The sequence below is a fragment of the Thermobia domestica genome, chromosome 16 (genome assembly GCF_964235325.1).
Source record: "Thermobia domestica chromosome 16, izTheDome1.hap1.1, whole genome shotgun sequence".
NCBI classification, from domain to species: Eukaryota; Metazoa; Arthropoda; class Insecta; order Zygentoma; family Lepismatidae; genus Thermobia; species Thermobia domestica.
Window position 1 is genome coordinate 135,935,634 of NC_137469.1, and position 11,587 is coordinate 135,947,220.

General features: G+C 36.6%; 1 protein-coding gene across 1 annotated transcript in view; it reads right to left on the reverse strand.

Moving 5' to 3' along the window:
- Positions 1-414, reverse strand: part of LOC145673441 (protein XRP2-like) — a 42,260-nt gene extending 41,846 nt beyond the window's left edge. The window contains exon 1 of the mRNA XM_081743146.1: positions 191-414. Coding sequence (XP_081599272.1) covers positions 191-276 — 86 coding nt within the window. The 5' untranslated portion in view covers positions 277-414. The remainder of the gene's footprint in view (positions 1-190) is intronic.
- Between the last annotated feature and the right edge of the window lie 11,173 nt (positions 415-11,587).

Here is an 11,587-nt window from a genome sequence, read left to right on the forward strand (position 1 = left end):
TCATTTATTGTTAATGCCTCAGCAAGAGACAAATTTCACAAAATATACAGTTTTTAAGAGTGATTTTTAGGACTACATATTTTTCTGTCGTGCAAATTCATTTTGTATTATCCTTATACAAGTAACTAGTAACTTTTGTATATTAAACCATACTCTTCAAGAATATAAGCTATGAAGTCACAATACATACCATGAATACTCCTTGGATTTTTGATCCAGGGATTTCCTAGACTGTTCACGCGACAATATTCTAGATTTCGAATACAAACATCCCATCCTACAATAAAACAGCACTAAAATAAATGTTTAGTGCGTGCAAATGTTTCTCGCAATACTACTTGAAGGAATTCAATACACCTTTCTTTCACCGCCTATTGCGTCTGCGATAAACTGTCACTGAACTCACTTTCTTTTTCTTTTTCTTCTATGGACAAAGAGCATCACAGATTATTAATAAATAGGTCCCTATTTCGTGCGTGCTACCTCAAAATTCTGCGAACAGCAAAAGAAAGCGAAAAATGCAAACCTAGATTGCAATTTGAGCATTACCAGGTGATCCGGACTGACAGTTGGGAACACATTTTGCACTTCGAATTAATATCATCATTATAATAAACGCTTCATTATACTGTAACTTTGTTTAGCTATCAGGCTTCATTTTGACTAGAATACGATTTCTGCTATGACAGTACTTAAATTGTGCACAAAGTGATATATCAGCCAGGGGCGTCACTTAGTGGGGCAGGGAGGGGTAATTGCCCCCCCTGAGTTTGAGATTTCTATAGATTTTATCAATAAAGTAGTAGTAAATCAGTGAAATACGCGAAATTTTACTTATATTAAGGGGTTTTACCCCCAAGCAAAATCTGAAATGACATATTATCAGCACTTAAAAATGTGTGCATAAGATTAAGCATTTAAGCTTACAAAACTGGTCACAAAAAAAAAAAAAAACAGTAGAACGATATGGACTACAAATTTATAATATTGTAATTCTTACAATCCTTTTTTCAACATGTTATACTTCAGCAATTTCGAATTCTTCCTCTTTAAATGGACCATTAAAAAACACAAACTGCCGGGCTACATTTTCAACTGTATCTTTTGTTGGCCAAGGAAAACTGTCCTATCTGCTCCAAGAATTACATTGTAACAACACTGTAATCTTTGCTGCAGTGGAGGCAGGGACGTACTCATTGGGTGGGTCCTGGGGGTGCGGACCCCCCGGAATTTCGACTTTTGTGTAAATGTACCCTAATTTTAGGGGCAATTTTAGGAATTTAAATTTAAAATACCTTCATATTTAGTTTGGACCCCCTCGAAATAAATTCCTAGGTACGCTACTGGTGAAGAGCTCTGCCGATGTAGAATCTCTGATCGTAAAACACGGCGTAATAAAAATGTTCTTGAAGGGATCCTTCCTCAGACGTTGCTTTAGCGTCTTGTGGCATAAAAACATGTGCCTCATCCACCTTTCTGATGCATGATACCTGGCGTATTCACTCCGGTAATATCCTTTTACCTTGAAGAAGTAGTTCTGACACAGTCTTGGAATGGCCACTATATCGTTCCAAAATTCATCAAGATCCTCTTTCTCTGCTTCAATTTCATCCACTGGCACTTCAAGAACATTGATATGCTTCACCCTGTTTTCAACATGTTTCACGAAATCGTGTGCATTTCTAATGGAGTTTCCACTTAACATAGCCCTTTTTGCAATCCCTTTTACATCACCTCCTATACCAGCTCCTACATCACCTCCTCTAGTTTCCTTCCCGTGGGAGGTTGCAAAAAAGTTCCATTCCATGACATCCAATGTTTCAGGTATTCTTGTTATATCTGCTTAAACTGGCTAGATGCGCCGTCAGAGAAGATTTTCAAAGTTGATGCCACTCCTTCACGGAATACATCCTGATTCTCAAGAGCAGAGAGATTTTTTTAAAGGTAAACATGAACTGCACATTTTTCATGCTCCAAAGAATTCGAAACAAAAGCAAAAGTCATTTGCTGTTGCTCACCATTATCATCCAAGAACGACGACACTGCTGTAAAGACTGACACATGTTGTTAACCCAGTGAGCTGACTGGATTTCATTCTACTCTTTACAGGTGAAATTTTCAGTAAAACACATCTGAAAACAATGGTTCCACGAGGAATGTCTGCTTTGCTGTTAGCAAAACATGTTGCTTGTTGACGTTTTATGAAAGTATGGCTGAAGAAAATCAGGAACGTCACCAGTTAGTTCATCCAGGAGGTCTTGAATTGTAAAATGCTTGTGTAATTGTAAATTGTCAAAATATAAATAAGAAGCTCTGAAGTACAAGCTCGATGTTCACCCGGCAGAATTTCTGATAAGATTAAAGAGCAAAAACAATTTCAGACAGGAAAAAAGAAGGGGTTACATGCACAGGACCGACACGGCGTAGGATCGACACGGCGTAGGATCGACACGGCATAGGATCGACACGGCACAGAACCGAAACGGCACAGGATCGACACGGCATAGGATCGACAGCAGAAGTTTCATACGATCGAAATAATAAAAAATACATTATTTTATAATTACGCAATATTAAGTAACAATTATTTTCTCAAGGATATATAGGAGAGAACCGTCATACGATCGAAACGGCATAGGAACGAAAAGGCGTAGGATCGACACGGCATAGGACCGAAACGGCACAGGGCCGACACGGCATAGGACCGAAACGGCACAGGATCGACACGGCACAGGACCGAAACGGCATAGGATCGACACGGCACAGGATCGACATTCTGTAGGGTGGTCAACACTTTCTGAAAATATCAATATCGCATATCCCTCACCTTGAATTTGTGGATATAAAAAATTGTAAGGATAAATAATTCTAAATGGTCTATTTTTAAAAAAATTATATATATATATATATATATATATATACAAATTGTATAAAAATATTGTGCGTAATATATCCATGCCGTAATGAATACACCTTTAATTTTGTGATATTAAAAAAATACGCTAAATAACTCCAATAGTTGATTCGAGGTTTTCAATACCGAATAAATAATATTATTTGTCTGATATTTTTATAATGCTGTAATTTTTTATGTATACTAAGTTGAAGTATGTACATGTAACTGCAATTTTAAAACTGTAGGCTTAGAATTTGCGTTTGGATTTTTTTTTTTAAGCGAAGCAATGCACCTATGTTAAGTTGCCTCCTTTCAAATTTCGAATTGAAATCGGAAGCCAATCGTTTGTTTTTCGTTTGTTATTGACTTTTTTTGAAGAAAAATAGTAAAAATCGTATCTTTCTTAAAACATAAAGAGATGTTTACAAAATAAAGTTGGTATATGCCCAAATTTACCCTTGTTCCTCCACTTAAAATTTTGATTGAAAATCAAAATCAATTGTTTGATATGCGTATGCTACTAATTATTTTGAAAAAGAATAGTCTGTTTCGAAAAACATAAAGAGTCTTTTCAAGAGAAATGGGTGATGGAGTTTCATATTGGCTCCACTTTAAAGTCTCGAATCAAAACCGAAGCCAAGCGTTTCTTATTGGCTGTTTTTAAGAGCAAATCGCTTGTTTCGAAAAAATAGAGAAAGAGATTTACAAAATAAATTTAGAATGTGATCAAATTCAATCTGATTCCTTTACTTACAAATTTCGATTCAAGACCAAAATCAATCGTTTGATATGGATTTGTTGTTGCTTGTTTGGAAGAAAAGTAATTTGATTCGAAAAACATAAGAATATAATTAAGAAATAATGTTGATGAAGGTGATTTGTTTCGGGGCGGTTTGCTTATTTTGAAGAAAAAATCACTTGTTTCAAAACAACCAGTAAAATATATCTATTTCCAGGATACATTTGGTGGTCAACTTCATACTGTTTTTTCTGCTTTTAAATATTGATTCAATACTCAAGCTAATAACATGTTTTCCTTTCTTATTGATTGGTTTGAAGAGGAAATAGTTTGTTTTGAAAATTATTAAGAGTCATTTACAAAATAAGGTTGGGTGGGCCAACTTTTTGGTGGTATTTCAAATTTCGATTTAAAATCAAACTCAATCATTTATTTTTCGTTCGTTATTGATTGTTTTGAAGAAAAACTAAGAACCATTAAAGACATTTTTATAGTAAAGGTGGTCACCTTCACAGGGTTCCTGCACTTCAAATTTCGTTCAAAGCATAAAACGGTTAAAATAATAAGAGAAACACAATCAGTACTCTACGCAAATGTTTAGGGGGTTCAGGGGCTTTAGGAACACAAGTTTATATAATATCAAGTGTTTATATATATAAACGTGCTAATATGATAAACGTGCTTAATTTTGCATAATACCTTGCTCAAGGGGGGTTTCAAAGTCCTTAATCCCTTTACTTCAGTACGCCACTAAACATCAATTATAAGTCATTCATTATCCATTGTACTTCTTGTACTGATTCAATCCTTAATTTTAAAGTTCAAAATTATATGAGCACTTATTATGCTATTGGAAAAGAGCACATATTTTATGACAGTGCAAGGTAGTTTCTTGTTTTAACAATTGAAAGAAAGGAAAACACCAATAAAAGTAATAATAATACCTGACACGAATTCCGATAGTAAATCATATTTTGTTATCTTATTTGAAACTTTGAGAAAATTGAAGCTCTACACCGAATACAAATTGGATAATAAGCAATGCTTTATAATTGCTTGATAAATTTCAAATTGAGAACAAAGAGAGTGATACTGTTTAAAAGAAAGATTGGATAAAAACAAGAATTTTAGGAATGATCTAAAAAATGGATCAAAGTATTATGATCTTGGCTAATATTAATTTTTGGATCAGTTACCATAAAATATTCGAACGGTCTCTAAATCGAGTTTTCTCCAGATATGTAGTTCTCCAGGTATAAGGAGTACAAGAAAAATTTCGATTAATTAAATATTTTGGATTTTTTTTATAACGGGCCACAAAATTTTTGGACGGTCCCTAAATCGACTTTTCATATTTTTTACGCAATAAGCATATCACACTGAGTTAAGTGATATCTTGGGTTGGGTTACACTATATGTAGTTCTCCATATATAAGACATACAATAAAATTATTGATTGAATGAAATATATTGGACTTTTTGGATCAGGGGCTACAAACGTTTGGATGGTCCCTAAATCAAGGTTTCGTATTACTTTCGGAATAAGCACATCATGCTGAGTTAAGTTATAGTTTTGGTTTGGCTGCACTATATGTAGTTCTTCAGATATAAGACGTACAAGATTTTTTTTTTTATTGAATGAAATATATTAGATTTTTTGGATCAAGGGCAACAGAATTTTTGAATGGCCCCTAAATCGAGCTTTCGTTTTATCCAGGCACTAAGCACATCATACTGAGTTCAGTCATAGTTTAGGTTTGGGTACACTATATGTTGTTCTCCAGATATAAAGCCTAACAAGAAATTTATTGTCTGAAATATATTGGATCTTTTGATCCAATAATAGTCCTTCATCCTCCATTTATACATTAAGCAAGTAACAGTTTAACGTGTACATTACGTGATACAATTTGTATTTTATGGTGTAATGTTTAATAATAAATTATTAACAGAATACCCGTTCTTCGCACGGGGAGAATAGTTTCATTTTGAGCATAAAGGGCAATGGAATCTGAGTATGGATTTAAACTGCATCGGGAGTGTTACTTTCGTCTGAGTGACTCCAAATACTATTTCATCGACACTAATATCGGTATTATTTTTTATCATTATATATATAGTGTGTAACTTCATTAATGTAATGAACGTCTGGAGGTGATTCCTGGACTCGGAAGAAGAATTTAAATGAAACGAAGTCTTTAGCTTATCATAATTATAACTTCTATGCCAATGGTAACGGATGATCAATCAACGGCTTCTTGTTCAACTTAAGAGTGTGTAAAAATGAGAAAAAAATAACTTTGATCCATAGTAGGTTTATAACGACTGTGCATAAGACAGTCAGGGGCAAAAGATCATGTACGATGAACTAGAGTATAAGGGATTCTTCACATAACAACAGTGATTCCCACAAATTATGTGAATATAATTTGAGCCAAAGTAAGCTAGATTAAAAGATTTCCTCCCCGTAATGCGTAAATTCGTGGAAGATAATAACTACGAGTACAGAAGGAATGAAACTCGACGATATTCAAGGTTTTGCGCGTGTTGCACAAGGAAAGAAAGAAATACAATTTCAAATTATCGATTTATTCTGTTTCGGAGAAGGTAGGATAACTGAAATACTCAGAGGTACCTTATACAGTATTTGTGCAATGCAGTATGTGTACACGAGACAGCTATGAAGAATAACAGTTCACAGTCTGATATTGTCGACCGTTGACCGCATTGCAAAGATGACATCGGCGAAGCAAATTTTTCCGCGTGTGATCAAGCACATCTGAAATTTCGTAGATGATTGCCGCAGCTATATTACATCGAGCTACAAGTTCTTCGACTGTCGTGGCCGGAGTTTCATACGTATCCCCGAAATAAAAAATCAAGCAGCGTGAGGTAGAATGAACGAGGTTGTCATAACACAGGTTTTTCTCTCCCAATCTGGGAATGTTTCATTTAGGTAAGTCTGCATATTCCTGTCAAAATGTGCAGGTGTACTATCATACTGAAATCACATCTGCTGTCTTATGTTCAAGGGCACATGTTCTATCAATTTTGGGAGAAAATTACGTAAAAATAAAAGATACGTACTCCCACACAGGCAGACCGATAATAAATAAGATCCTACCACAAAATTATCCACCACACCACACCAAATTTCTGCTGCTGATCGTTTACTAGAGTTGCATGTGGGTTTTTACGCCATACACATGATAGTTTCAAGACGGTTTTGATCATTCGACGTACGCTGTCTTCAAGTTCAGCTGTCCATATGGGGCTATTTCCTCCGATTTCACGTACGAGAAACCGAAGGGACCCCTCTCTCGAAGTCGAATATGGAGGCGTGGAAAAATACAAGGAAAGTTACTCTCTTTTGAGGGCGACGGTCACGATATAAACGCCTCACTTCTGGGCTATTGCCCTTTGCTACTCCATAAATGAGTTGCATATCTGCCAGCTCGTGGACAGGGTAATCTTCCATCGCGCAGGCGTGTACAGGTTAACACAATCAATTTTACTTAAACACCAACGTCTACACTTTTACACGACCTTAAATACCTGGACACAACCCTCTACCGTTGAACACAACATTTCCCATCCTGTTATACAGCAATTACACGTGTAACAGTAGAGCATCTGACTATGTATATCACTCACAAGTTGCGTAGATGCTTATTACAACTCAGCCATGCTAACTGAAGCCATTCCACAATAAAACTTCAAGACAGCCTTCTGTAAGCCACTCGCAATTGGCACAGAAGGGACGATAGTTCCGTAGGTATTCCTCCGTGTAGGTATTCCATACAGCTCTAAGGTATGTACATTAGAATGTCGAAAAAAGACTATCCTTTTTTTAAAATGTACTTTCAACGAGCTTCCTTTGAGAAAATTTCTCCGGCAATGATAAAATCAAAATGTAAGTGGTCTACACTAGGATAGTATTTTGGTATATTCACAATAGCAATGAAGTTTTTCATAGCTCAAGGAAAAGTTGAGGTTTGCCAACTCGAAGGAAGGGGAAAACGCCATCAAAAGTATTCCTGGGAGAAGATTCATCTAACGGATAAATCAAGTATACTATTCCAGCGCACTTCTTGGTATCGTTATGCAACGTGTACAACATCCCTTGTTTCTCCACTTTTGTTGCTTCTGTGCACAGAAGTACCATATTCCACGGAATTACATATTACGAGGAAGAAACCGTTTAATGCAGCTTACTTTTGCCCCATATCTATTCACACAATATTTGGAATCCCTGGGTCGTGTGGAGAATTCCTTGTACACTCGTTCATCACATATGATCTTTGCATTTTTCGATGTTATATTTATTTACATGCCGCCTGACTGTCCTATGCACAGTCGTTTTAAACCTAATCTGGATCAAAGTTATTTTTCCTTTTTCACACACTCTTGGACAGGAAGCCGTTCATTTATCATCCGTTACCATTAGCCTAGAAGATATAAGTGTGATACGTTAAAGACTTCGTTCAATTTAAAATCATCTTCCGAGACGTCATTATGTACTGAGACAAAATAGATGAATCACACATGTGTATCTCTCTTTCTTTCGAATTCTGAGTGTTCTTTTAACTTGAACGATGCACTATTATTTTTTAATGTTAAATCTTGTACTTGATTGATCATTTCTTCATTCAACGTTTGATAAAATACTCAAAGGAATACTCCAGTTTCTTTGGAAGTCATCCTTGCATCGTCACTGTACACTAATCGAATCTACGACTAAAAACAATGGACATTCTTTTGCCCGACTTCAATCCGACGTTTTGTTCATGAGTTATGGCGGTTTATACATTTTTCCGACAAATTTTCGTGTGTTACACCCAGGTTGTTGTATAGTTTTTGTTTTATTTCGGTGTCAGGAATCACCTAACGACGTTTGTTATATTAATTAAGTTACACCCTATATATATACGGGCGCCATTTTATGTATTAAAAAAAACAAATTTGTTTAGTAACGTAAATAGCTAAACTATGAAAACGTATTTACTAGAGAAACACTTTTTAGTTCTTGTAATAATTTTCTCTCAAACAAACTGAAGGTAAATATATACCAATAAATCAATACAGCTATATTTTAGAAAATGAAATGAAATCTTAGAGTTTTACGTCCCACGGTTATGCCGGTTAGGCTGAAGGAGACGGTGATTATGAGAAATGAATGAAATGGTGGAATGAAGAAAGTGGGAGGAAACGGGAGAACCCCGAGAATATCCACGCACACGGCGTTTATCGACTACAAAGTTCACTTGGCGGGAGCAGAGTTTGAACCCGAGACCCCATGCACCAGGGGTGAACGCTCTACCACTGACCCACCGCGGCTCCAGCTATATTTTAGAAATACAATAGGCACTGATTTTTCGAAGACTGCTCTAATACATAGGAACAATCAAATTTGTAAATAGAGAGTTTTCTTTTTAAATAAAACAAACTGAATTGCTTAAACTGCGCTATATCGATTGGTTTCAGCATCTGATTTTTTAAAAATAAATAATTAGCAGCACGAAAAATTCCTATATTATCTTCGAAAATAGACCTACATGTTAATTGCTTTACTGGCTTTATACATTTTTTTTTTTTTGAAAAAGTGATTGTAGGGGAAGATGGGGCTAGTTGCAACAATTTTCAGGTCTGTTTTTTTACTCGAAAATTATTATAGATATAAAAACTATATTGAGTGTACTAAAAGGTACATGCCTTAACTACATACCAAAAAAAGAGAAGTGCAAAACATCGAACGGCAGTTTTGATAGCATCCACTTTTTGAACTAAGTCCGACTGTTGACACTTGCCCCACCCATGGGGTAAATTGCAACATCATCTGGGGTAAGTTGCAACAATCGGACTTGATTCAGAAATTTAATGCTATCAAATCTACAGCTTGAACATCGCTTCACTCATTTTCACTGTGGCAGTCAATGTCTATAATCTATACAGATGTAGTACGGATTTCTCTCGGCACACGACCAATGAGACCACTTCTCACAACATAAACACTGTACCCAGTCTTCTTCTGTATCCTGTTCTTAGTACGGTTCTTCAGAAACCAAACAGACGACTTGAGAATAAATTCTTCTCAGCTGATGATTTTACGTTTTCGGTTGCTTTTAGATGCTTCTTTTTCATTTCGAAAGTACTTTTTTCTAGAGTGTCTTTGAGAATAGCACATCTCTTCCTTTTCCGAGCTGTCAGTTTTCTAGTTCCAGATTTTGGATAGAACCATACATGTTCAGGAGATCATCTGAAGGATTCTACACTATCTTCTTAGATGCATTTGCAGGTGATCCATGAAGCTCACTTTGACCTGCAGTCTGAAGTTCTAACTGAGAAGATGAAAGGAAACAACTACTACTAGGCACTGCAAGCAATAAGCCATCACTGTTGTCCTATAATAATAATAATAATAATAATAATAATAATAATAATAATAATAATAATAATAATAATAATAATAATAATAATAATAATAATAATAACAATAATAATAATAATAATAATAATAATGGAATAATAATAATACTCTTAGTTTTATTACCAACAACAATTGTTCATATAACAATGCTTAACCGCAAAAATTTCTATTTCAATGGCATGCGGCATGTTGCAACAGATGTTGCAAGTTATCCCATCGAAATATTTATATATAAAAGCTTTCCTCCCCACTAAATAGCAGGTAACATGGGAACAGAAATATAATGTCATTGTACTTCAACTGTTATACTATTTGGGTACTACATCTTACTTATTGTTATTACATATATGTAAGGAGTAGTTAGTGCTCTCAAATGGGTCAGGTCGGGTCGGGTCAACTCGCGTCGGGTTGTCGTGTCGGGTCAGTCGGGTCAGCTCAAGTCGGGTTGTCGTGTCGGGTCAGCTCGGGTCGGGTTGTCGGATCGGGGTCAATCGGGTCAGCTCGGGTCGGTTTGTCGGGTCGGGTCAATCGTGTCAGCTCGGGTCGGGTCACTCGGGCCGGGTTGTCGGGTCAGGCCAATCGGGTCGGGTTATCGGGTCGGGTCAATAGGGTCAGCTCGGGTCGGGTTGTCGGGTCGGGTTATTCGGGTCGAGTTGTAGAGTCGGGTCAATCGGGTCAGCTCGGGTCGGGTTGTCGGGTCAGGTCAATCGGATCGGATCACTGGTCGGGTCACTCGGGTCGGGTCGGGTCAGTCAATTCTAGTCACGGGTCGGGTCGGGTCGGTCTTGGACCCGACCCGACCCGTTGAGAGCACTAGGTATAGTAAAGAAAGAAATGGTACCAGGTTATGCGTACGCTGATGATGTAAATTTAATAGGGGATGATGGGAGAACAATAGAAAGAAATGCAAAGGTCTTATTAAACGCTTGCAGGACAAGGGTTTAGAAGTAAATGCAGAGAAAACTAAATACATGGAAGTGGGTTGGGAACGTAATACGGCCAATTATGAATGCGTTAAAATATTAAATAATACTTCTGATAAAGTGGATACTTTCAAATATCTAGGATAACGAAAATCATTTTCACGAAGAAATTAAATGTCGACTAAAAGCAGGGAATTAGTGTTATTATTCAGTTCAAAATCTCTTGTCGTCGCGAATTCAGTCGAGGAGTTTGAGGCTTAAAATATATAAAACAGTAATCATACCTGTTGTTCTGTATGGTTTCGAAACATGGTCGCTTACTCTGAGGGAAGAACATAGACTGAAAGTATTTGAGAACAAGATGCTCAGACGAATATTCGGACCCAAGAGGAATGGCGGAAACTTCATAACGAGGAACTACATAAATTATACGGCTTACCAAACATTGTTAGGATCATTAACTCTAGGAGGCTTAGGTGGGCAGGACATATAGACAGGCAGGGGTGAATTCAGGGGGTGGCCCGGGGGAATCTCCCCCCGAAGAAAATTCATCCCCCCCGGAGAAATTAAAAAAAATTCAGTCACAAAATGTAGAAATTTGC